This window comes from Mauremys reevesii, linkage group 8 (genome assembly GCF_016161935.1).
Source record: "Mauremys reevesii isolate NIE-2019 linkage group 8, ASM1616193v1, whole genome shotgun sequence".
NCBI lineage: Eukaryota > Metazoa > Chordata > Testudines > Geoemydidae > Mauremys > Mauremys reevesii.
The window spans coordinates 107619795-107647585 of NC_052630.1; the positions used below are offsets into that span (position 1 = coordinate 107619795).

Sequence of the window (27791 nt, forward strand, 5' to 3'; positions counted from 1 at the left end):
TGCCGTGAAAGTATGGAAGTGATGGCACACATCCGCATATTACCTCGATACTGGTGCTGCACATAACAAAATTCATTCCGCACATGAATGGAAAATATTAGCGGGAACACTGATGGGAATTATGGAGACGCGATAGTAATTGCCATGCTTACAGTTGGACAACTTTGTGAGAGCACCTTGGGAAAAAAAATCAGTTCTAAAATCTATATGCCTAGGTCTCTTGAAAACTGCTATAACTGTTAAGGGATCGGAGTATATGTCAGGGCTTTGGACCTGTGCTCCGGCTCCGCTCCAGCTCCAGGCAAAAACCTGCAGCTCCACTGCTCCGGAGCTTCTCCGCGCTCCAGCTCCAGCTCAGCGCTCCGCTCCAAAGCCCTGGTATATGTTGGTGGTGCACGTCTTGGGTCATTTGGTCAAGGAGCTCCCAAGTTACAGCACCCCAAAATCACCTGCTTTTAATTCTCAAATATTTGGAACCATTTGTCCTTGGACTGCCCCTAAGCTCAAATACTAAACACTATCTAGAACCAATTTAGAAAACAAAATATTTCAAGTTATTGCAGATTTATCTTTTGGAAGGGAAGGGTGAGTGCCAGTTTTGAGGAATTTCAGCACTCCACCAGTAATCATCTAGTGCCAAATCCCATCCTGGGACAGGCTGGGGGGCATTATTGTGCGCATGATATAAAGTCTAGTATGGTAGTGTGCCACTGGGCTGATATGAGAGGGACTTGGTACCATGGTAAAAATTACACAAGAAGAGCTGGATCAATTCTGTGCTGGGAGATGCTCACTGAATTCCTACCAGGTTCACTAGGCATGACAGACTGAGTTTGTGATGGCAAACAAGAACAGGCATGTTCAGTACATGTAATATCTCTACAGGGTGTCCTCATTCAGCTGACAGCACCCACCGAGATAAATGGGCCATTTCACACCTATGCTACACGTAGCAAGTCGCCTGTGCTACAGAAAGGATGTACAGAGTCCCTCCCCCCGCAAAATTAGGCCCAACATAATTCAATATTGGACCTCATTCTGACAAACAAGGAGGTTAGGTGCTGACCTAAGACCAGCAATTACCTAGGCACCAGTGATCGCAATCAATGTACATTTACTTTGTGCAAAGAGAACACAGCACTGACCAATAATATGTATATTTGGAACTCCAAAAGAGCCAGTTTTTCAAGTTTAAAACAACTGTCAGCATAAATGGGAACATTAAATTTAAAGTGGGAAGTGTTAATGAAAACTGGGAGCTATTTAAGGACATCCTACCAGGTACCTAAACAGCCATGATTCCATAGACATAAAAAAGAGTTACACTAGACAAGAAGCCATCCTGGTTAAAAGTAGATGTAAAAGCAGTAATAAAATAAGTAAGAATGGAAGAGAGGGGAAGTAAATTGCAGTGAATATAAGTTACAAATTAAAAATGTAGGTGACTTAAGGGAAGCTAAAGGATTCCCTTAAATGAAATATTAATGTCCACAAGAGTTAAAAACAGTCAGAAGAAATTTTTAACAAAATTATTAGGAACAAGAAAAACCCCGTGTCAGGTATAAGTCCATTCCCAGATGCAGACAGTAAAACTGTAAATAGTGATGTAGAAGAGGCTGAAGTATTCAATAGATATTACTGGTCTATATCTGAAACAAACCAGAAGGATATGTCCATCCCATATGGTATTGCAGGTGGAACAGAAAGTTTACCATATGTAACAAAGGATGATGTGATGCAACATCTGTTAAACACTTTCAATTCCACAGGCCAGATAACTTACACTCAAGAGTCTTACAAGAACTAGCTGAGGAGCTCTCTGAATCACTAAGGTTAATTTTTAACAAATCTTGGATATCTGGCAAAATTGCAAAGGATTGGAGGGCTGTTAATATGCGTTAAAAAAAAAAAAAAGGAGGAGCGAGAGAGGGAGAGCGCGCACAAAAGGGACAACCCAGGGAACTACAGACCAGTTAGCTTGACATCAATCCTGGGTAAGATAATGGAATGGTTAACTCAGGACTTTCAAAGCATTAGAGGCTAAAAATATAATTAATGCCAGTCAGAAGGCAGATTTTGCCAAACAAACCTGGGTGGTTGTTGGTTTGTTTTGATTTGTTGGAGGCCTAGCTGATAAAAGGCAACTATGTTGATACAGTACACTTGGATTTCTCCTAGGCATTAGACTTAGTTCCACATGACATTTTGATTAAAAAACTTACATTATATGGAACTAACAGGGCTTACACGTTAGATGGATTAAAATTGGCTCAGTTACAGATCTCAAAATATTGTTGCTAATGGAGAAAACATCAAGGAGCAGGGCATATCTAGCAGGGTCTCTCAGGGATCAGTGCTTGGTCCAACACTATTCAGTTGGGTTTTTTTTAATTAATCCAGATAATTAAATGAAATCTGTGCTGGTAATATTTGCAGATGACAAAGATTGGTGGTATTAAATAACAAGGAGGACAGATGGGTTACTGACAGAGTGATCTGAATCACCTTTGCAGATCGTTACAATCCAACAAAACATGTTTTAACAAAGTAATATATCTGGAAACAAAGAATGCAATCTGTATCTATCCAGATGGGAGACTGGCTTGGAAAGCTGTGACTCAGAGAAGGGATTTGAGGTGATTACCTACAATGACCCCTAACATGAGCACTCACTGCAATGCTGTGGCAAAAATGGCTAATGTAGTCCTTGGATGTATAAGGAGGAGATATAAAGTAGAAGTAGGGAAGAGATCTTGCCTCTATACTCCTTATTGGTCAGACCAATGCTGGAGTACTGTGCCCAGTTCACTTGAAAAAGGATGTGAAAATACTAGCAAGATTTTGAAAGAGGATCCCAAAAATGATCCAGCGGATAAAAAACAAACCTTACACTGTGAGACTTAAGGAACTAAACTTATCACAGAGAAGGTTCAGGGGTGGCCTAATCTCTGTGTATAGGTACTTACACATGGAAAAAGATATATGATAGTGTGGGAGTTTTCAACCTTACTGACAAAAGCATAACAGCTTCCAGCCACTGGATTCTGAAGCTCAAAAAACAACCTTGAAACAAGATGCAATCTCCTAACAGTAAACAAAATTCAACATTAGAACAGCTTACCAGGGAAGGTGGTAGATTCAACACCCCTTGGAGTCATTAGGTGTAATTGGATATCTTTCTAAAAGCATGCTTGAATTCAGCTTATGAAATAAATTCTAGTGTGTGTGTGTGTGTGTGTGTGAGAGAGAGAGAGAGATTTAGACTGGTTAGTCTTGATGGTCCCATCCAGCCTTGGTATCTGTGAACCACACTGTTCATTCCCCTCCTTCACAGGCCATGGGAAGAACAGGAAGCTATGTGTTGCGCTGAACATACTCATAACACTTGTAGCTCTGCATTAAGACAATAACTATGATCAAATCTCATGCTTCAGATAGATGCCTGCAGGGGTCAGGAAAGATTCCTCCCCGTCATATGGGCAATCAGCCTGATATATTCTGGGGTCTGTTTCCCCCGTCTTCCTCTAAAGCATCAGAGATTGGCCACAGCTGGTAATGGGACATGGAACGGACTAGTGCTCTGAGTTCATACATATAATCCTATTTCTTAGATGCCTGGCTGGTGCATCTTGCTCACATACTCAGGGTCCAACTGATCACCAGATTTTGTCTTGGGAAGGAATTCCACCCCCTCACTCCCAGATCAGACTGGCAGGGACCTTGGGAGGACCCTCACCATCACCTTCCTCTACAGCAGTGTTTTTCAACGTTCAAGTCACAACCAAGTATTGGGTCGCAACATGTAAGGCACTGGGTTCCCTTGCTCAGCACCCAGGGACCCTAGTGGCTCTGGTCAGCACCACTGACTGGGACATTAAAAGTCCCATCGGCGGTGCTGCCCAGCTAAGGCAGGCTAGTGCCTACCTGTTCCGATACCTTGCTGCACCCCAAAAGCGGCCAGCAGCGGGTCCAGCTTCTAGACAGGAGGGCCACGGGGCTCTGCGTGCTGCCCCAACCCCGAGCACCAGCTCCACACTCCCATTGGCTGGGAGCTGGGGGGAAGGCAGTGCCTGTGGAAAGAGCCACACAGAGCCACTTGCACACCTCCACCTAGGAGCCAGACCTGTTGCTGGCCACTTCCAGGGCGCAGCGTGGGCCGCGGTGCCAGGATAGGTGGGAAGCCTGCCTCTGCACCCGGCTGCGCTGTGGACCGGGAGCCACCGGAGGTAAGGCTGCACCCCAACCCTGTGTCCCAATTCCCTGTCCCAGCCCTGAGCCTCCCCAAAACTGGAACCACTTCCTGCACCCCAAACATCTCATCTCTGGCCCCACCCCAGAGCCTGCAGCCCCAGCCCAGAGCCTTGACCCCCTCTTGCACCCCAACCCCCTTCCCCAGTCCAGAGCCCCCTCCCACACCCTGAACCCCTCATTCCCAGACACATCCTGCAATCCTCACCCCTGCACCCCAACCCTCTGCCCCAGCCCTGAGCCCCTCCCACACCCCAAACCCCTCAGCTCCGTTGGGTCACAGGCATCAACAATTTTCTTCAACTAGATCCCCAGGAAAAAAGTTTGAAAACCACTGCTCTACAGCATGGATCCCCTGCTAGGATCACCTAGGCATATTTCACCTAATCAATTCCCTGACATGGCAGGGGCTTCGGTCATTGGTGGCATCTCTCCTATTCTCTGCCTATGGTACTCAATGTTTAGGACCGAAATGCTTTAAAGTCTTTGAGCCCAATATAAGGATATTTGGATGAACAGCCCAGAATACACAGCAGGTCAGACTCAATGATCTTACAGTCCCTTCTGGCCTTAAACTAGATGGAACCTTAACTCTGTGTTAAGGAAGCTTTTTGGCCATGCATTCTTCTTTAGCTCAAACGGTACAGCAACTGCTTAGAGAGCAGGTTAAAGCCTAGTATGGCTAGATTCCTTACAGTGTCACCATTCACACTCATCTAACAGGATCACCTAGGCATATTTTACCTAATCAATTCCCTGACGTGGCAGGGGCTTCGGTCACTGATAGCATCTCTCCTATTCTCTGCACCTTTCACTGTACTCCATACCACTCTATGGCAAGCACAACATAAGAGTTAAATTCACTAGAATCATGATCTCTGAAGAGAGTACAGATGCATCAGTCATCAGGATTACAGTGAATTTCATGCTGCTAGTAGCACAAAGAATGGAGCAGAATGGCAAGGGAGATGAACACCACACCACAAAAGTTTAAGAGTCATTCAGTCAATCATTCAGTCAGGACAAAAACATTGGTTATAGGAGATGGATAAAGAGTATATAGAATTACTTAAAGAAACAGTATATTTAGGGTGTCAAGTCAAGTACTTAAGTTAGTAAATGTAACCTTAATTCTGCTCTCTCATGTGTATGCTGTACAGTCATTAATTACTTGGTAAGGGCACACACTGAATAATAAGGATAAAAAGAATACTGAATGCCTGGGCAACCTTACTTTTGGCATTTCTTAAATTTCAAGTCTTTTGACTTTGCAACCTTAACTTCCTTTTAACGGGTTTTTGTATGTGGTTCCCTAGGGGTTTGTGGGGTGTGTGTGTGTTTTTTTTTTTTAAAACATAAGTTAAACTTCATACTTTTTCTTTCAAAGAATAAGTTGAGAGAGTATTTGGGGGGAAAAAAATCAACTATATGCACCACACACACACACTTAGAATCTAAGGGGAACCTGAGGCTTGCCTGGACTTAGGAAAACTTGCATTTTTACACCAGTATCTGTTAGTGCTCCTTTGGGGATCAATAAGACATCATTTGTAATGTTCCTGGTAACATCTTTTGTACTAACAGATAACTCTTTTTCTGCTCTTATCAGTCTGTGAGATCAGTAAGATGCATCTTAAGCAGGATCCTTTTCTGTGTATTTGTACAGTTGCTACTTCATCCTGCATTCATCTCATTGTGTCTGGGCATGATAGGGATATAAAACCTGCTTAGAAAGCAGGCGCTTCAGAAGCTATTCTGCTAGGCTGTGTCCTGTAGCAACCAACAGCATCATGCATTCACATGTTGCATTCCTGGAGATCTGGGATGTCACATGTGCTGACTTAAAAGGCTGAACAAGAAGTTAAGCATTTGTCATTACTACATAAAGAATCATGTTGGAATTAAAAACGTCAGTCATTTTAGCATACCACCCACAAAACTAAATGAACAAATGACAAAAATGTGCAAAAAAAAAAGAGGAAATTCAGAGCCTAGGCTAACATCTTGTCATGCACCACGTACAGTACAGACAACAGATAGCATAAGCAAATTAAAATCAGATTGTGATCTGTTTGGGTAGGAACCATGTCTTTCAACAGGTTCTGGAAAGCCTCGACACTTTTTGATACTGTTAAAAAAATAAAGAAGAAAAAGAAGGATGAAGATACACAGCATTCTCAGACTGACAGGCTGTGCCACTGCATTCATTTTAAAACCTCACTCAGCTTGTTCCTTCCATTCAGAATGGAAGCACTTCCCCACAGGTTATTAATAGCAGTAGCTATTAATATTTATATTGTAATAGCACCCAAAGGCCCCAATCAGGACTGAAGCACCATTTGTGTTGGTTGCTGAGCACACACAAAAAGACAATTCCTGCCCAGAAGGTCTTGCAATCTAAAGTATCTTCTAACCTACTTGAATACCAGACAAGTTAAAAACAAACTCAATAACAGCATTCCTACTGTCTGAATGATGTTATAAGGGAGAGCTGGGTACTTATAGCTCACAGACTCAGTCATCAGACAAGATGCGATAAGAAACCAAGAGAAGTGGAAGTGAGGAGTACCCTGTACTACGGAAATAGCATAGTGAAAAAAACAGTTGCAGACCAAAGTTACATGCAAAGGAACATTAAATAATCAGCATGGATTTGAGTAACTGCTTTCATAACTTAAAAATAAGGACAAGCTTTTTTTCAGTTGGATGGAGGAGACATCCTTCAAGATGACAGATAACTGGTAAGTACTGAAGGTAGTGGAGAAAGGGAAAATGAGGACTGATGTAAGGAAGAAATAAGGAGATGCTGGATAGAGAATGTAAAAATCCAGAGATGGAAAGAAGAGCCCACTAAAGACATTCAAAAGCACCTGGAGAGAGATCATCTTGCTTTACCTGTTTGCCACAAGCCAAAAAGATTTAAAAAAATACACAGTGAGCAACACTTCATCCCAGAACAGATGCAAATAATTCCAAAGGTCAATTAGTTTGGACAATATAATTAAGGATCCCATTCCACAAAAAAATAATAAAACCTAAAAATGGCAAGCCTATAATTGATATATTAGATGCATGAACTTTGTTCTTGTACCCATTGATAATCCAAAGCCATGAAGAGGATCTGTAAATAATTACAAATTCAACCTCTACAATATGCTGAAGCTCCAACAATTGATTGGGTTTATTCCCATCACTCTACTACGTCAAACTTGAAACACACAAAACCACATCATCATGTAACAACTACTTCATGAGCATTTAAAGATGGACTGGCAAGAGTTCCTATACTTACTTGTGTCCTCCCATCTGAGAAGGTGCAGCTTCCATGCAGAGTAATAAAGAAATCCAAGTACCAGAAAGAGACAAAGGGCTAGCAGCAGGTTACGCATAAACACCAACAATCCCATCTTCATACGAAATCTGCTCTTCTACATGACCTGGAGGAGAAAAACAGTTTGAACCTTAAATCATCTAGCTTGCAATTCATTCAAGAGCAAGTGCACTATAAACATGAGAAAGTCAAGAAGCAAGTCAATGTTCTGAGCAATGTAAAACTCATACAAGTTATCCAAATATGATGCCAGTGAAATTAAAATTAACATAACTTTGGTCTCAGTCAGTAACGGCCATTCTAAAGAGCCATTAGGACACTACATAATAACAAGAAGCCTGCTCAGTTCACTTTCAATTCACTGTGTGCGTGCAGCCAGCTGACCTCGTAAAATACAGTGTCAGGCTATCATAGCTAAGCAGACCCTAAACAAGCTTCTTCCAAGGGAGGCAGCATAGAAAAGCCCAGACAGTGTCATTAGAAAAACATAACATTCAGAGCATGCAGGAATTCCTGAGAAGTAATAAATAGGGTGTTTGGAATTATAGATTTCAGTTCCCTCAACTCCCCCCATAATCCTGTTACAGGTTCCTTAATTAGCAAAGTGGAAGAAAACTCACTTGGGTGCTTAAATTTTACATCTACTACTCTCACCAGTAGGAGACAGCACAAAACACCATTTCAAGACTTCAACCAATGTCATCCTCAAAGGTGTTAATTAGTTAATTTGTATAACAGACTGCATTAAACACTCTATACCAACATGCTGGTTCTCCCACTGGTTTTTGAATGTTATGATTCCTGATGTCACATGTGTGTCCATTTATTCTTTTGCGTAGAGACTGTCCGGTTTGGCTAATGTACATGGCAGAGGGGCATTGCTGGCACATGATATATACCAAAACCAGTGGGAGAACACTTCAACCTCTCTAACCACTCAGTGACAGACTTGAAGGTGGCAATTTTGCAACAAAAAAACTTCAAAAACAGACTCCAAAGAGAGACTGCTGAACTCAAATTAATATGCAAATTAGATACAATTAACTCAGGCCTAAACAGAGACTGGGAACGGTTGGATCATTACACTAACTGAATCTATTTCCCTAGGTTAAGTTCTCCTCACACCTTCTATGGGTCATCTTAATTATCACTTCAAAAGTTTTTTTTCTCCTGCTGCTGATAGCTCATCTCAATTGATTAGACTCTTCCTGTTGGTTTGCATACTTCCACCTTTTCATGTTCTCTGTATGTATAAATATCTCCTGTCTGTATGTTCCATTCTATGCATCCGAAGAAGTGAGCTGTAGCCCACGAAAGCTTATGCTGAAATAAATTTGTTAGTCTCTAAGGTACCACAAGTACTCCTGTTCTTTTTGCAATATGGGAAAGTTCACAAAACAGCTTATTGGGGAAGGAAAATGCACTAGTGTCCTGTGTGGTGAAGATGAGAAGGTTGCCAGTTAGAGGAAGAAGATGGTTGATTTCTTAAGTATAACTCTCAGCAATGACAATTAAAGATTTACTCAGTACCAGTGGACAGATTCAAAAACCTGTAACCCATTCAAGGAAGGATGGAAGTACAACTCCACAATGTGGACCAGTTATATTAGTATAAAAATGCTTTTACTGAAAGAGCCTATACCTTTACAGGAAGGTGAATAAAGTACAGGGGCACAACCCCCTAGTGTGAAATCTGTTACCTCAGTATAACTATTTCAGTTTTTTAAAAATGCCACACCCATAACCATAGCAGTTACACCAATACAAAAACTAGATTTAAACCAGGCCTAAGCAAAAAGAGGAATGGGGATCTTTAAGTATATCTGAAATCTACCAGCCACAGGCTGATACGAATGATAAAAGCCCCACAAGCGGGCTCCTAAGACATCCTAGTAGAAATCTCTCCACTCCTCTAGGCAGCTAGGGGAGGGGACAGTAGACTTCTCACCCACGTGGTACTCCTCGATCTTGCTGGTGGGAACCCCGACCTTGTCTTTCATGTCTACTTATAAATGGTGCCTGGTTTGGGTCCCCCCCCCCCCACCCAAGCCTTGTTCTAAACTATCTGTTTCAAACACAGCAAAAGTTCACACCAGGGAAGTCTTCCATTAACATCCCCTCAGCTTAACTTTAATAGCAGACTTCAGAAATGCTGGGGAGATTCTACAAAATCCCAGTGAAAGGTTCCAAGAATATGTTGTTGTAGAACTAGAGGGACAAGCTTAGCATAAGTAGTTAGAAAGCTGGCTTCAATACAGAAATAAAACCTCCTCCAAGCACAGACCCCAAGTAATTATTTAACACCCCACACTGGAACCCACACAGGGTATCAAATAACTATAACCCATACTGAATGGGGACCCTATCCTGAGAGAAATCTTTCCTGAATCCCCTCTTCTGGTCTTCAAACAACCCCCCAACCTCATCAACAGAAGCAAGTTCTCCACAGACCAGGGCACACCATCTAAAAGCGGTACCAGACCCTGCCAGAACAACAGATGCAAAACATGCAGACATCTCCACTGCTTCAATTATCAACGCACTCCCCAACACATCTTTAGAGATCCAAGGATCTTACGCATTCCTATCACAACATGTGGTTACCACATCCAGTGACTATGGGGTGAAACCACACAATCACTACACTCTCAATGAACTTGCACAGGAAAATAATAAAAGACAAATACCACATCACCTGTGTGTGAACACTTCGCAAAACGATTATTCTATATCTGATCAGTCCTCATCCTCAAAGGACACCTGCACAACATTTTCAAAAGACAAGCCTGGGAGCTTAAATTCATAACTTGCTAAACACTAACAATCATGGTCTTAAAAAGACACTGGATTTATGGCTTATTACAACTATCTGTAACCCACTCCCCTGCTGTTTGTCCTATGAGTACAGGGGAGTTAACAGGCCACTTCACTTTGAATGGTCCCTTTAAATATGTACTTACTACTTACAGTAAACTAGCTGTTTGGTCTTATAATTAGCTGTGACACTCTTAGACCTTGTCTCCATTAAAGGGTGGATTATTCACACCCCTGAGTGACGTAAATTTTATGGGCCTAAGCTGCACAGAACAATGGAAGTTACTGTAGAACTGACAGAATTCCCATACCCTGCCTCCCATATTCGTGTGCATTTGCAACCAGAAGATCTGTGTTCTGTAATATCACATAAAGGTCATCCACCAGGAAGGCTTCCTGAAGATGCCTACTTTGCTTTTGAGTAGCGTTCATCACTGCAGGTTCATTTTCTACCCACCCTGCCGCCTCTGTGCAGAGCAAAACCCTCAGTATCCCAGCCAACAATCAGCTAAAACCCCAAAGGCACACTTGGGCTTCGCTAAAGGAAATAGCACTCTACCCCATAACCATGAGTAACATTCATAGCCCAGGAGCAGTTCAGCATGCATTATTACTACCTGCCAGCACAACAGGAGTACACTGGAAGAAAAATGTTACCCTTCTACTTGCAGGGCAAATGTAACATTAAGTAGTACTACAGGTAATGCAGTTATCTAAGGAGAAAGCAGCCCATAACACTGTTGTTCCGTTATGCACACTTCTGAATAAGATTAAGCAAAGAGTTGCATGCTGCTTAGTTCAGTTTTTTGACCATCTAATACTGCATGACACAGAAAGAAGGCAGTAGCTTTACAGTTTCTAGCACTGTGACAGGGTTTAGCAGTGTCGCTCCCACAATGACCATCAGAATCCCTCAGATCATTTTGAAATGTTAAAATTAAAAGGATGATTAAAGAAACTTCTCCATTTCTGAAGCTTAGGGAGCCCTAGTCACAATTAGTCTGGCAAAGAAGATGCCTACAGATAGACATCTGGGACCAATGGAGGGAAAATAAGAACAGCAGCTACCCCAAGCCTCTTCTACATCACATGAACCACTACAGGACAGATAGCACCTTCTTCACCAAGACAATTCAAGACAAGGGAAAAGGAGGAGGTAGCCACATTACAGCAAGGTCATGCTCCAGGCAATGGCCAAGGAGGAGATTGTGATCTTGTGTCTTCAACCACTAAGTACAGCAACCCCTCCATTCTCCTCATAGGTTCCTTCATCAGATGGAACCATAGACATCAGACACACTGTAGCTGTGGAGGACACCAAGAGTTCTTTCCTCTTCCATCACTAAGACTCTGAAGCCCACACCAGCATAAGTGAGCAGCCTGCCTCCACACAGAAACAGTTCTGAGCATTTATCAGTGTAAGGATTTTCCACCTACGGTATAAATACAAATGATAATACCCACACCTAGACTGTTTCACTGGGATCAAAATCAATCGTGAAAAAAAAAATGTACCATCTTCATTAGGGGAACTTCTTTCATTTACAGTAGTTCAGGATGCACTGGGGGAAATTTGGGCTATAATTTATGAGGTGTACCCATGCCCTTCAGGTGATAGCTAGTGACAGCATTGGTATGGAGGACAGACAAGCCAGGAAAGATTCTCAAAACTGGATTTAAGGATTGTGTTAAAGGAGCATTCTTAACACACAGCTACCAAAAGAATAGCTATTTAGAGACTGCACTGATATACTTCATTAACGATCATTCTAGTGATAGGCAAAAATCTGGTGTCATTGATGGCAATCTTTAGTACCATTTACCACAAGGTCAACTGAGGTGGCTTAGGGAATCTAGAGAGAGTGGAAGGGATTCTTCTTCAACAACTCTCTTCCCAGCTTTCCAAGCGAGTTCAGAGGGCAGTGCTGGATAATGACAGGTGATTGCAGGGGCCTGTAGTCCATCTGTATTCTGGTAACCAGTCAGCTCTGTGCCTTTTGGCCAGAGTCATGTGATGCAATTTTCCGTCCTGGAGACTAGCTGCAACAGGGATATGGCGAGATACATTCTGGAGAAGACAAAAGTGACACTGGTTCCTGTTGCTCCTGCAGTAGCATAAACTGCTGCTCGAGCACACATGCACACAAAGCCATGCTTAGCAGGAGCCCACATATGAGTGGCAAATCTACCAAGCTTAGCCACATTCTGTCTGAAGAGCTCAGAAACATTTAGATTGGAACTGAACAGTTCAGGAGTGAAACAAGAAACTTCATTCAGCCCTGGAAGCTGTGTAGCACCTCCAGTCAAGGTCCTAGTCAATGGCAGACGAGGGAGCAGACACCGCAGATCCACCTCTGCAGAAAGGTTAGTGCAATTTGAATAACGGAACATACGACATTCAGACACAACAAGAAGTAAAGAGACTTGAGGCTGCCAAGCCTAACCCACCCCACCTCCCCACGCCCAAGCAGGGCAGTCACAGTGCTAAGCAGCAATCAGCCCCCTTTCCCTGGGGCAGCCTTGAACAAACACCCTAACACCCACATGGCCCCAAGCCCTGCACCCGGACTGGCCCTGCGGCCCCTGGTTCCCAAAGGGGCCACAATGCCAATGCCCACCCTGCTCTAGCTCTGGCCCTGAGGGGGGACAAGAGAAGAGGGGCCGCTGAGGCCGGGCCGCGGGAGCGCTGAGGGGTGGGGAGCCGCTGAGGCCGGGCCGCGGGAGCGCTGAGGGGTGGGGGGGCCGCTGAGGCCGGGCTGCGGGGGGCGCTACGGGAGGTGACACTGGGGGGGCGCTGAGAGGGAACAAGGGACACGGGGACGCTGAGGAGGGAGCGCTAAGGGGGCAGGAGCGCTGAGACCGATAGGAGCCGTTGAGGCCGGGAGCAGATAAGGGACGCGGGAGCGCTGAGGGGTGGGGTGCTGAGGCGGGACAAGGGACGTGGGGGCCCGGGGGCGCTAAGGCGGGGATGCTGGGACGCTCGGGCGCTGAGGGGGTGACGCTGGGAGGCCCGGGGCGCTGAGGCGGGACGCGGGCCCTGGGGCGCTGAGGGGGTGACGCTGAGGCGGGCGCTGGGGAGGCCCGGGGCGCTGAGGGGGTGACGCTGAGGCGGGGCGCTGGGAGGCCGGGAGCGCTGAGGCGGGACAAGGGGCCTCGGGGGCGCTGAGGGGGTGACGCTGGGGAGGAGCGCTGAGGCGGGACAAGGGGGCCTCGGGGGCGCTGAGGGGGTGACGCTGGGGAGGAGCGCTGAGGCGGGACAAGGGGGCCTCGGGGCGCTGGGGCGCTGAGGCGGGACAAGGAGGCCCTGGGGCGCTGAGGGGGTGGCGCTGGGGAGGCCCGGGGCGCTGAGGGGTGACGCTGAGGCAGGGGCGCTGGGAGGCCCGGGGGAGCGCTGAGGCGGGACAAGGGACGCGGGGGCCCGGGGCGCTGAGGGGGTGACGCTGGGGAGGCCCGGGGCGCTGAGGCGGGACAAGGGGGCCCTGGGGGCGCTGAGGGGGCGCTGGGAGGCCCGGGGCGCTGAGGCGGGACAAGGGGGCCCTGGGGGCGCTGAGGGGTGACGCTGGGGAGGCCCGGGGCGCTGAGGCGGGACAAGGGGGCCCTGGGGGCGCTGAGGGGGTGACGCTGAGGCGGGACAAGGGGCCCTGGGGCGCTGAGGGGTGACGCTGAGGCGGGACAAGGGGCCCTGGGGGCGCTGAGGAGACCCGGGGGCGCTGAGGGGTGACGCTGAGGCGGGACGCTGGGGAGGCCCGGGGGCGCTGAGGGGGTGGCGCTGAGGCGGGGCGCTGGGCAGGCCCGGGGGGGAGCGCTGAGGCGGGACAAGGGGGCCCTGGGGGGGGGGCTGAGGGGGGTGACGCTGGGGCGGGACAAGGGGCCCTGGGGGCGCTGAGGGGGTGACGCTGAGGCGGGACGCTGGGGAGGCCCGGGGGCGCTGAGGGGTGGCGCTGAGGCGGGGCGCTGGGCAGGCCCGGGGAGCGCTGAGGCGGGACAAGGGGGCCCTGGGGGGGGCGCTGAGAGGGGTGACGCTGGGGAGGCCCGGGGGCGCTGAGGCGGGACAAGAGACGCGGGGCCCTGGGGGCACTGGGGGCGCTGAGGCGGGACGCGGGGATGCTCGGGGCGCTGAGGGGGCCCGGCCCCCCACACACCGGCCGGCGCTGTCCGACCCAGCCCGCCGACCCCCGCGCCCGGCGGCGGCCCCTCCTCTCACCGGCGCGGCGCGCAGGCCCCGGCGGCCCCTCGGGCGGACGCCGCCAGGCCGGGTAGCGGCGGCAGGAGGTGCCGGGCGGCCCGGCCGGGACTCCAGGCTGCTCTAGGGGCGGGGCGGCCCCCAGCCAATCCCAGGGCGCGGAGCATCCTGCGCCGAGTGGGGGGGCGGATGGACACAGCGCTGCCCAATCCAACGGGGCGGTGGTCTTCGCGCTGCCCAATCAGAGGGGTGGAGGCGCGGGCCCGACAGTCCCTCCCCGGGACGCCAGGGGGCCACCAAGGTACCGCCCCTCACGGGGGTGCCTGGGCGAGAGCTGGTCCCGCCTCACTCACGCACCCGGCAGGACTCGAACCCGGGCCTCGGCGCCAGGGAACAGCCCCCTCCCGCTCCCTCGCCCTCCCCGCTGCACAACGCCTCCCCCCTCACACACCACCACCTCCCTCCACTGCACAACGCCTCCCCCCTCACACACACACACCACAACCCCCCTCCGCTGCACAACGCCTCCCCCAACACACGCTACACAGCGCCCCCCTCCACTGCACAGCGCCCCACACACACACCCCACAACCCCTCCACAACGCCTCCTCACACACCACCACCTCCCTCCACTGCACAACGCCTCCCCTCACACACCCCACAACCCTCCGCTGCACACCTCCCCACACACACACACCACAACCTCCGCTGCACAACGCCTCCCACACACACCCCACCCCCTCCGCTGCACAACGCCTCCCCAACACACGCTACACAGCGCCTCCACTGCACAGCGCCCCACAACCCTCCACAACGCCTCCCCTCACACACACACAACCCCTCCACTGCACAACGCCTCCTCACACACACCCACAACCTCCACAACGCCTCCCCTCACACACCACAACCTCCCTCCACTGCACGCCTCCTCTCTCTCACACACACACACACACCCCCTCCATTGCACAATGCCTCCCACACACACACACACCACAACCCCTCCGCTGCACAACGCCTCCCAGCACACGCTACAGCGCCCCCTCCACTGCACAGCGCCCACACACACACCCCACAACCCCCTCCACTGCACAACGCCTCCCCCCTCACACACACACATCCCACAACCCCCCTCCACCGCACAACGCCTCACCTCACCACAACCCCCTCCACTGCAAAACGCCTCACACACACCCCACAACCCCCTCCGCTGCACACCTCCTCACACACACGCACCACAACCCCTCCACTGCACAGTGCCTCCCCCCTCACACACACCCGCACCACCACCCCCTCCACTGCACAACGCCTCACACACACCCCACAACCTCCGCTGCACACCTCCCCTCACACACACGCACCACAACCCCTCCACTGCACAATGCCTCCCCCCTCACACACACACGCACCACAACCCCTCCACTGCATAATGCCTCCCTCACACACACCCCACAACCCCCTCTGCTGCACAATGCCTCCCCAACACACGCCACACAGCGCCTCCACTGCACAACGCCTCACACGCACCACAACCCCTCCACTGCACACCTCCCCTCACACACACACGCACCACAACCCCTCCACTGCACAACGCCTCCTCACACACACACACACACAACCCCTCCAGTGCACAACGCCCCAACACACACTACACAGCGCCCCCCTCCACTGCACAACGCCGCCCCCACCACACGCTACACAGCGTCCCCCCCTCCACTGCACATGCCCCCGCCCCACACTGGTCACCCCCCAGGGCCCACCACCCCCGCTGGCCAGAGGAGCCTGTCCAACCCCTGGGGCTCCGTGGCAGCGAGTGAGGGGCGGAGACCCAGCTACCTCCGCCAGCCCTGCACGCTGCGCGCCTGGCTGCTGCTACCACATCGCAAGCCCTGGCATCAGCCCGGCCCCACGTGGAAAAATCTAACCCCGAGCCCTGGCGCTGTCTCCATCCCAGCCCCCCGGGAGGGAGCCCTGCTGGCAGTGCAGGGGCTGTGCTAGGAGCCCGTGACAGCCATTCATCCCCTGGCACTCACAGAGACGGGAAGAGCGGTCACACCACAGTCCCAGCTCTGCTCCAGTTCAGTCGTGACTCAGTGCAGGGAGCAGCCTGGCAGTACTGCCTCGCTGCAGGCAGTGCTCTAGGGCACTGCACCTGGGCCTGTCAGGCCATGCTGGGAGAAGCGGGAGGCATGCAGATCAGAGCAACAAAAATGCCCAAGCCCTGGAGGGATTGGATTAGAAGAACTAAAAATCCTGTCATCCTTCAGGGTGCTGAGAACCTTCAGTGAAGAGGTAGATTCCTCCACTGCCTTTGTCCGCACTAGGAATGCAGTTCCCTCAGCGACTGCAGGATTGCGCATTAACAGTACAGCTGGGCTTTAAGCATAAAATATATGGGAAGGGTGAGCACAGTAAGATCCTGATCTGGCAATTAACTCCATGGGGATGGATGCTGCTTGCAGAGAGCCCTGTCACTGGGGGCAAAAAGTCCATTCCTCCATAGAGCTCCTTGCAGAATTGGGGCTTAAGAAGGGATATGAAGGCACAAGGGGGAGAGTAACAAGGAGGTAAAGGAAAATTGTGGGGTAGCAGGAAAATCTTTATCAGATGAGGTAGTGTAGGGAACAATCCTGCATCATGCAGACTGTATGGGAGCCACGAGGATTGCCCCATCTCTAACGCCCATGCTGCACTGGTAACAAAAAAAATCAAAGAAGAGCTCCATGAGCCTAAGAATTAGGGCCTATGTCAAAAATATGAAGCTTCCCCCCCGTGTCCCTAAATCCACCTACATTTATTTATTTACTCTGGACATTTCCTTCAGGTGGCTGCAGAATGGAAACAAGACAAGACTGCTCTGCTCCAGTGCATCAGATCCATACTAAGGATGAGATATGCTCACTAAGTGAAAGCCAGCAGGCCACACAGATTCAGAGAGCTCAGACAAGTCACTCACTGGGGCAATAATAGCAGCAACGGCACCAGTCAGGTCCCAGGGATAGAAAAGAGGCTGCAGAAGCTCTTCAAGGGAGCAGAACAATGCATTCAAAGGAAGCAGTAAACAAAGTATAACCACTTCTCCCATGCCTGCCATAGATAAGCCCAAAATAACTCACCATGGTTTTTCTTTGGTAAAGGGTTCCAGATTTATACCACCGTTAAATTCTCTGTTTATCCCAGAATAAGTACAGCATAAGCAATGGCAGCACGAGCTTCCTACACCCCCCCCCCCACAGCATGTCCTACATGGACCACTGGTGGGATGACCAGTCTCCAGGTACCATTCATTCTCTCTCTCTCTCTCTCCGAGGAACCTGTCAACAGCATTGTCGACTGTGATGGCGTTTTCTGGCTGTGGATCACAGTTCCCAAACATCTCAAAAAACAAAAGCCCCCAAATTGATGCCAACACCTGCAAATAATATTAGCCTGGTAAACTGCATGGCAAAATACATGGAAAGATCTAATCAACTAACTGAACTCTACCTGGTGCTAATCAAATGCATGCATCCCCCATCTTCCTCCTGCATACCACCACCTGAGCTTCACCTGTGATGAAGTTATCATCCAGACATTCCTGACTCCATCCTCAAAAAAACTCTACTGGGTCTCTGGTCATTGCAGGATTCAGTTCAAACCCATTCTCCCTGCTTTAAAAATCCTCCATAGTCTTCTCTCTTCTCCTCTTATTCCCCCACTCCAAGCTCCTGTGTAGCACTGACCCTCTCTCCCTTTTTCAGCACAACTCTCCACTCTGGGTGTAAGAGCCCTTTTCTCTGCAGCTCCTGCCATCTCCACACCCCATCAGCTCTTCATCTATTTTCAACTATCCAGATTTTTAAACCTCACTGACTTTGCAGCAAAAAAAATGTTGCAACTGTATTATCTAATTCTGCAAAGGATTTTGAGATATCCAAATGGCACTTGTATTATATTGTACTTGCTTTAGGACACATGGGTGTCAGACAGGTCTGACACACAAAAATGACAATGTGCCCCACAGTTGTCATGCAGAGGACAGGTCACTGATACAGACCGATCTGGATCACTTGGTGAGCTGGGTACAAGCAAACAATATGCATTTATAGTGATGATTGAACTCTGAGTCTAACAAAGAGAAGGTTAAGGAGTGACTTGATTACAGCCTACAAACACTTACATGGGGAACAAATATTGGATAATGGAGTCTTCAATCTAACAGAGAAAGGTCTAACATGATCCAATGGCAGACTGGGAATAAGGCATACATTTTTGACAGGGAGGGTAACTAACCATTGGCAGGGGCGGCTCCAGGCCCCAGCATGCCAAGCGGGTGCTTGGGGCGGCATGCCGCGGGGGGCGCTCTGCTGGTCCCTGGGAGGGCAGCAGGCGGCTCCGGTGGACCTCCCGCAGACGTGCCTGTGGAGGGTCCGCTGGTCCCGCGGCTTCGGTGGAACATGCGCAGGCGGACCAGCGGACCCTCCGCAGGCACGTCTGCAGGAGGTCCACCGGGACCGGCGACCGGCAGAGTGCCCCCCACGGCGTGCCACCGTGCTTGGGGCAGCGAAATTGCTAGAGCCGCCCCTGACCATTGGAACAATTTACCAAGAGTTGTGGTGGATTCTCCATCACTGACCATTTTTAAATCAAGACTGGATGGATGTTTTCTAAAAGATTTGCTCTAGGAATTATTTGGGGGCAGGTCTCTGGCCTCCGTTGTACAGGGAATCAGACTAGATGATCACAAGGGTCCCATCTGGCCTTGGAACCTGTAAATCTATTAATTTTAATATGGCCAAATGTAAAGTTATACATCTAAGAACAAAGAATGTCGGCCATACTTACAGGATCGGGGCCTCTATCCTGGGAAGCAGTGACTCTGAAAAAAAGGTTTGGGAGTCATGGTGGATAATCAGCTGAACATGATCTTCCACTGTGATGCTGTGACCAAAAGGGCTAATGGGATCCTGGGATGTATAAATGGGAATCTCAAGTAGGAGTAGGTAATATGTGGCGCAGGTCAGACTGTTACTGGAATATTGTGTCCAGTTCTGGTGTCAACATTTTAAGAATGATGTTGAATAATTAGGGCTCAGAGAAGAGCTATAAGAATGATTAAGGGACTGGAAAACCTGTCTAGTGTGAGCGACTCCAGGATCTCAATCTGTTAAGTTTAACCAAGAGAAGGTTAAGGGCTGACTTGATCACAGTCTATAAATACTCACATGGGAAACAAAACTTCGATAATGGGCTCTTCAGTTTAGCAGACAAAGGTGTAACAAGATCCAACAGATGGAAGTTGAAGACTAGAAATAAGGCACATTTTTTTAATCAGATTAATTATCCGTTGAACCAATTTACCAAGGATAGTTGTGGATCATCCCATCATTGGCAATTTTAAAATCAAGATTGGATTTTTTCTAAAACGTCTGCTCTAGTTCAAATGGGAACTAATTCAGTGAAGTTCTCTGGCCTGTGTTATACAGGAAGTCAGACTAGATTGCCACGGCTGAGTGCAGCCCATACAAGGGGTCAGAGTTTGGCTTGGGCAGCCTAGAGACACGTTTTCGGAGGATGATGTTTATCCAAAAAAAAGAAAAAAGAAAACCCACAAATACGAAAAGGGATCGTAACCGAGAGAAAATGCAATCACAGCAAACTCCAGCTGGGCATGCCCTGCGGTGTCTATGGACAAGGACCGGGAAAGTCTCTTGGCCTCTTCCATAGCTCTTCTGTAAACCCCAATAATCCTCATACAGATGCCAGCTTCCAATTGTCCCGGGGGGGGGGTGCTCAACCCCTGGTCAGCCGCAGGCCCCCTCCCCCCTCCCCCAAGCACTCTGTCCCCCCTTCTCCCAGCACCTCCTGCACACTCTGGAACAGCAGATCGGGTGGGCAGGAGGCGCTAGGAGGGGAGGGGGAGTTGATCGGTGGAGCTGCCAGCACTGGTGGGCAAAAAGCTCTGGAGGGAGAAGGGGGGGCTGCCGGTGGGTGCTGAGCACCCACCAATTTTTTTCTGTTGGTGCTCCAGCCCTGGAGCAGCCCTGAAGTCAGCGCCTAGGTTGAGCGGGTTTATCCCTTACCATCTCCTCTCCAATCTAGGACTATGCTCCTTCAACCCAGTACAATATTGCAAACTAGTGTGATAGAAATGGGATGAAATGTAATAGTGCAAAGTACAAGGTCATACATTTAGGGAGTAACAATGAGAATTTTTGCTATAAACTGGGGATATATCAGCTTGAAATGACAGAGGAGGCGAAAGACCTGGGTGTACTGATTGATCACAAAATGTGATGCAGCCGTGAAAAAGGCTAGAGCAATGCTAGGATGCATCAGTCAAGGTATTCCTTGTAGAGACTGGCAAGTGTTACCATGATATAATGCTAAACAAGGCACTGGTGTGACCTCATCTGAATACCATGTGCAATTCTGGTCTTCCATGTTTAAGAAAGAGGAATTGAAACTGGAACAGGTGCAGTGAAAACTAGAGCTACTACATGGAATGGAAAACCTACCTTATGAGAGGAGACTCAAACAGCTTGGGTTGTTTAGCCTAACCAAACGAAGGCTGAGAGGAGATGATTGCTACCTATGAATACACTGAGAGATGAATACCAAGGAGAAAGGAGTTATTTAAGTTAAGTGCCAGTGTGGACACAAGAACAAATGGATATAAACTGGCCATCAGCAAGTTTGAGCTTGAAATTAGGCAAAGGTTTCTAACCACCAGAAAAGTTCTGCAACAGCCTCCCAAGGGGAGCAGTGGGGTGAAAAAAATTAACTGGCTTCAGGACTGAGCAAGTTTATGGAGCGGATGGTATGAGGGACTGCCTACAATGGCAGGTAGCCAATCTACGACTGATAGTGTAACACTGACAGACCCTGGTCATCGGCTGGATTGAACCGAGGACCTCTGGAGCTAAATGCATGAGCCTGCACTGCATGAGCTAAAAGCCATGTGGCTATTCGCCTAGGCTGTACCAGACTCAATCTCCAAGTGGTCTCGGTGCCACTAGATGGAACAGAACACCGCAGCCAGGTGGTGTGTGGGTTACACTAGCAGCAAGTATCTCCAATGGCCGCTGATGGGACACTAGATGTGGAGGGCTCTGGGTTACTACAGAGAATTCTTTCCCAGGTGTCTGGCTAGTGGGTCTAACTGATCACTATATTTGGGGTTGGGAAGGAATTTTCTCCCAGCTCAGATTGGCAGAGACTGAGGGGGTTGGGGGGGTTCGCCTTCCTCTGCAGCATAGGGCACAGATCACTTGCAGGTTCTCTCTGTAACTTGACCTCTTTAAACTATGACTTGAGGACTTCAGTAACGCAGGAAGAGGTTGGGGTCAATTACAGGGCTGAGTGGGTGAGGTTCTGTGCAATGAGCCATGTGCAGGGGGTTAGACTAGATAGATGTTCATGATGGTCTCTTCTGACCTTAAAGTCTAGGAGTCTATAAAATTAAACCACCTGGTCTCCAGGCAGAGCAGATGACCTGGTTTTGACAAAGGGCCAGAGAAGCAAGAATCTAGATAGTTAAGACAATAATGACAAGGTTCTGGCTTGTTAGTCAGCCTCTGGTTTGTTCCTCTGAAAACACTACTCCACAGTATCAGGTGAAAGCACCCAAACTGAAAATCTGAGGAGGCAAGCACTGTGCACCCATGGAAAACAGGTACTGCCATCCCTCTGCAGGCAGCTGTCTAATCACCATGAGATGAATTAGGGCAATGATTAGTGGAGTAATTTAGCTCATATACCAGGGCTTTAGTATGAACATGACCCTGCATAGCTTACACATTCTCAAGCAGATGTCAAGCTGGATCTTGCTAGAAGATGAACAGCTGGGGAATAATTAAATCTCAACATATTGCCCTCCCTCTTTTCCAGAATTCTGTGGAGTTCTTCAGTTCAAAGTGACCAAGTGAAAGGGCAGGGATTGTCAATCAGTCCTAGCCTATGAAAATGCTCCTGCCATTCCTAAAGAGGAGGCTGTAAACTCCTTGGGGTAGGGATTGCATCTGCCCTTGTGCTTGTCCAGTACCTACCCCGGCAAAGCAAATCCCCCAGCCAGACTGAGGACTCTTAGCAGTACCACAATATGGTAAAAGCAACAAAGAATCCTGTGGCACCTTATAGACTAACAGACGTTCTGCAGCATGAGCTTTCGTGGGTGAATACCCACTTCTTCAGATGCAAGAGATGCACAATATGGTAGGTACAATCGTTAACTCAGAAGATGCAGTAGGCTGCCTGTAAGAGCAGCATATCAGCAGGGCAGGAGCATGTTTCCATTGCTAGGAGAATGTAAAAGCCTGTGACATTTGTGTCTCTCTTCTCTGCAGTAAATTGTCCCAGAATGAAAATGTCGCTTCCTGCCTGTTCATGCTGGTTGCCAAACATATAAATCACTCTGCTGGATTCCCTCTCACCTGGGCCATTCTGCATCACACAAGCTCTCTTGCCAATACTTTCACTGAAGCCTCACACGCTAACGTAGGTGTTAATGAATCAGATAGCTATCACGGAATTTGATATAGCTCCCCAAGCACAGGCAATGCAAATCCCCATGACTGGATACAAATTGTGATGAATTGCTACTGACTGCATTAACAATTCTTAGATAATCTGGGCTAAAACATGCTGGTATTATTGTGTATGTCTACAGGACCCAGCCCAGGGAGAGAGAGAGACACTAGCTTTGTCTGCACTACCATGCTAAAAATAGCAGTGCAGACATTGAGGCATGGGCAGCCACCCAAGTCCAAGCTGCCCAAACCCCCGTGTCCGAGCTCAAGTGGCTAGACAAAGATGCCACTCGTGTCACAATGTCCACGCTGCTATTTTTAGTTTGCTAGTTTGAGTGAAGTTAGCACGGCTGTTCACCTGGGGCGGCCCGCTCGCAGCTGTAGTGTAGACATACCCTGTCCGTCCCCCTCCCCCTCTCATTGGTGTCTCAGTCACACTGGCACAATGGGACCCTGCTCTGGTGGAGGCCACTAGACACTATTGCAATAAAAATACAGTAATACAAACGGGTTCCATATGAATGACAAGTTATAATGATCAAACCTTAGGTGATAAATTCTGCCACCTGCAGTTGCTACAGGGAAGAAAGTCCCTGTTACTATTGCCCCGCCTGGTAAATACCTGGAACTTGAACCAACCAGCTAAGAATGGCAGCGTCTTGCCAGACTGTGCTTCCCAGAATCCTTTATAGATTCAGAAATTTTAGAGCCAGAAGGGAACATTAGATTGTCTACTCTGACTTCCTGAGTAACGCAGGCTATTAAATTTCAACCAGTTATGCCTGTATTGATCATAAGAATTTGCATTTTGATTAAATCATATCTTCCAGAAAAGCACTCAGTCTTAATTTTAAGACACCAGGAGATGGAGAATCTACCACTTCCCTTGGTAGTTTGTTCCAGTGGTTAATCACCCACACTATTAAAAATGTATGCCTTGTTTCTAAGTTGAAGTTATCTAGCTTCAGCTTCCAGCCATTGGTTCTTGGTATCACTTACTCCAGTAGTGCTATTTAGTGCCCCATATTGTCTCCCTGTGAAGGTACTTACACACTGTAAGCAAACCATCTTTCAAGCTTAATTTTGATCAGCTAAACTAATTGAGCTCTTTAAGTCTCTCACTGTCAGGCATTTTCTCCAACTCTCCAGTCATTCTGTGGCTCTTTCCTTCACCCTCTCCAATTTTTTGACATCTTTTTAAAATGTGGACACCAGCACTGGACACAGTATTCCAGGACTGGTCTCACCCATGTCTTATAAAGAGGTAAAATCACTTCCCTGCTCCTACTCCTAACTGATAAAACTGAGCAACTGTACCAGACTGAGGTGTCAATAGAGGAGGTTGTGGAACAAACTGATGACTTATTACTGTTTAATTTACCAGGACCAGATGGTATCACCCAAGAGTTCTGAAGGAACTCCACTGTGAAATTGCGGAACTACTAACTGTGCTATATAACCTATAACTTAAATCAGGCTCTGTACCAGATAACTGGAGTGTAGCTAATGTGATGCTGTTTTTAAAAAGGGCTCCAGAAGTGATCTAGCAACTACATGCCAGGACGCCTAACTTCACTACCAGGCAAATTGAGTGAAACTGTAGTAAACAAAAGAATTATCAGAGACACAGGTGAACATGATATGTTGTGGAAGAGTCAACACAGCTTTTGTAAAGGGAAATCATGCCTCACCAATCTACTAGAATTCTTTGAAGGTGTCAACAGGCATGTGGACAAGGGTGATCCAGCGGATATAGTGTATTTGGACTTTCAGAAAGCCTTTGACAATGGCCCTCACCAAAGGCTCTTAAGCAAAGTTAGTAGTCATGGGATAAGAGGGAAGGACCTCTCATGGATCAGTAACTGGTTAAAAGATAGGAAACAAAGAGTGGGAATAAATGGTCAGTTTTCACAGTGGAGAGAGGTGAGTAACAGAGTTCCCCAAGGATCTGTACTGGGACCAGTGCTGTTCAACATATTCATAAAAGATCTGGAAAAGGGGGGATAAACAGTAAGGTGGCAAAGTTTGCAGACGATACAAAACTACTCAAGATAGTTAAATCTGAAGCTGACTGCAAAGAGTTACAAAGGGATCTCACAAAACTGGGCGACTGGGCAACAAAACGTCTGATGAAATTCAGTGTTGATAAATGCAAAGTAATGCACATTGGAAAACATAATCCCAGCTATATGTATAAAATGATGGGGTCTAAATTCTTGAGTGAAAACAGCTAAAGATCTTGGAGTCATCATGGATGTTTTTACAGAACTATCCACTCACTGTGCAGTGGCAGTCAAAAAAGCGAACAGAATGTTAGGAACCGTCTAGACTGGCATTAATTATATGCCTAACCTTTATTTCTTTATCAATTTAACCCTGTATTAGCTTTTCCATTATTTTGCCCAGCATTGATGTTAGGATAACTGGCCTTACCCAAGTCATCCTATTTGCACTATTCCAGTCTTCTGAAATTTCCCCATTATTCCAAGATTTATTAAAAATTATCAGTGGGCCAGAGAACTCCTCTGCCAACTCTTTTAGAACTCTTGGATGCAAGTTGCACAGGCCTGCTGATTTTACAATGTTTATCCCTAGCAGACATTGTTTAACATTCTCCTTAGTTACTAATGGACTGGAAAGTACTTCCTTATTCTCATACGAGTACATCATCCTTCCAAACAGAGAGCAGAAGTATTTATTGAACACTTTTCTGCACCACTGTAGACAATATTACCATCTCCATCTAGAAATAGACATATACCATTGTTAAAATTTATTTATTTCCTAATACACTTAAACTCCTTATTGTCCTCATCCCTGCCAGCCATGGATTTTTCCTGATGTCTTTAGCTTCCCCTATCAGTTTTCTACACTTCATTACTTCAAATGTATATATTGATTTCTATTCCCACCCCCCATTTTTTATATATTGCATTTTTGTTTCTGAAGTGCTGCCTTCACTTTGCCACTGAACCAGGATGGGTTTTAAACCAAAGTTGTCCTCTTTCCTGAGTGTGGAATCGGGGTTTTTTGCCCTCTAATAAACTCATCTTAAAGAAGTCCCAATTTTCTTTCACATTTTTCTAACTAAATTTTACCTCCCAATCAATTGCATTCATACTTTTCCTCGGCTTTGGGAAATTAGCCTTTTTGAAGCATCAAGCATATATATTACTGTCTGAGACTGTTTTCTGTTTGCCCTTATTGAACGTAATCATGTCATGATCACTGGTCCCTAGTCAACCACCTGTTGATTAATTCATCTTTATCCATCATGATGTTGGTGGCAATACCTTCTGTATTAGAAAATCATCTACACATTTTAGAAAGCTGTTTTACTGCTAGCTGCATGAAACCTCCCACCTGTGTCTGCCAAATTGAAACCCTCATAACAATGATATTATTCTTTCCACACATTACATATAGATGTTTAAGGAGCAACTTCTGTTCTCTGGTTTGAGTTAGTGGTCTGTAGCAGCCCCCCACCCATACACCTGCCTGGGCTTGGTTTGTGAGCACACTGCTGCCTAAGCATTCAGTATCCTCTGGTTCCGAGTTATCGATAATTCAGAAACAAGTTATGGTGTAATGCAGAGTGCCACCACACACACACACACCCACACACACACACACACACACCCACACACCTTTTACCCCCCCCTTTCCTTTGCTACTGTCAGTAGAAATAACATTACAGCTTCTTTTCCAGCATCTACTCAGGATCTCAACAGACTTTGCAAACATTAACTCACTGAACCTCAGCACCCCCTGGAGGGTGGGGAAGTGAGACTCAGAGAACTGCCAATCATTGTACGGCAAGCCAGTGACAGAGACATACTATAAGTCAGTGTTTCTCACACTATTGTACTGGTGACCCCTTTCACATAGCGAGCCTCTGAGTGTGACTACCCCCCTCCCCCATAAATAAAAACACTTCTTTATATATTTAACACCATTATAAAGGCTGGAGGCAAAGCAGGGTTTGGGGTGGAGGCTGACAGCTCACAACCCCCCATGCAATAACCTTGTGTCCCCCCGAGGGGTTCCAACCCTCAGTTTGAGAACCCTGCTGTAAGTGGAACTTTGCGCACTGCAAGCTCAGCACTTGCTGAATCCAGGTCATTGAGCTGGACGGCTCAGGGGATGGTAATGGGATATGGAGCTCTTTCCTTCTAAGTGGAAATACAAATCAGATCTAAATCAGCGGTAACAACTTTTGGTCACTATCTGACAGCTGATCAACAACCTGTGTCAAATGAGCTGGTGATCTTAGTACAGTTCCCAGTAGGCGCGAGTAGGTTAATTCTCTGCCCTGCGCTTTAATCTTTGGTGTCTGACACTATCACCAACATGTGCACACTATCACCTAGAAACGGATCTGGAGCGTGAGGCTCTTTGCCAGGGCATCACGAGGAAGACAGCCCTTCTATTTCCTGCACTGTATCTGCTCTGCAGAGCACTTTGGTTACGCAAGCGTGGTCTCCCTCTGCAGACATTGTGGGTTCTCCCATCTCCTAGACACACATCTGGTATCTCAGAAGAGAAGTGAGATTTTCAAAATCTACTAAATGACACAAACAAGGAGGAGAGAGGAAAACTCTTTGGCCAGTAGCGCTAGGGCAGGACGTTCCAGGAGAATTCAGCCCACCAGGATGGGTGTGGACATGAGACAACTAGAGCAGTGGCTCTCAACCTTTCCAGACGACTGTAC

The 27791-nt window shown here is 47.7% G+C and overlaps 1 protein-coding gene across 18 annotated transcripts in view; it reads right to left on the reverse strand.

Moving 5' to 3' along the window:
* ST3GAL3 (ST3 beta-galactoside alpha-2,3-sialyltransferase 3) overlaps window positions 1–27791 on the reverse strand; it is a 369636-nt gene that overhangs the window by 333351 nt on the left and 8494 nt on the right. For 15 of the 18 annotated variants that reach the window (XR_005583508.1, XR_005583506.1, XR_005583510.1 and 12 more), the window contains exons 1-2: window positions 14598–14710; window positions 7541–7685 (exon numbers count right to left, since the gene is read on the reverse strand). Coding sequence is in view for 13 of the 18 variants with exons in the window: in XM_039483732.1 (XP_039339666.1) it covers window positions 7541–7661 (121 nt within the window). In the remaining 5 variants the exon portion in view is untranslated. Of the gene's footprint in view, window positions 1–7540; window positions 7686–12209; window positions 12656–14597; window positions 14711–27791 lie in introns of those variants that run through there. The other 3 variants (XM_039483724.1, XM_039483723.1, XM_039483725.1) reach the window with 3 other exon arrangements.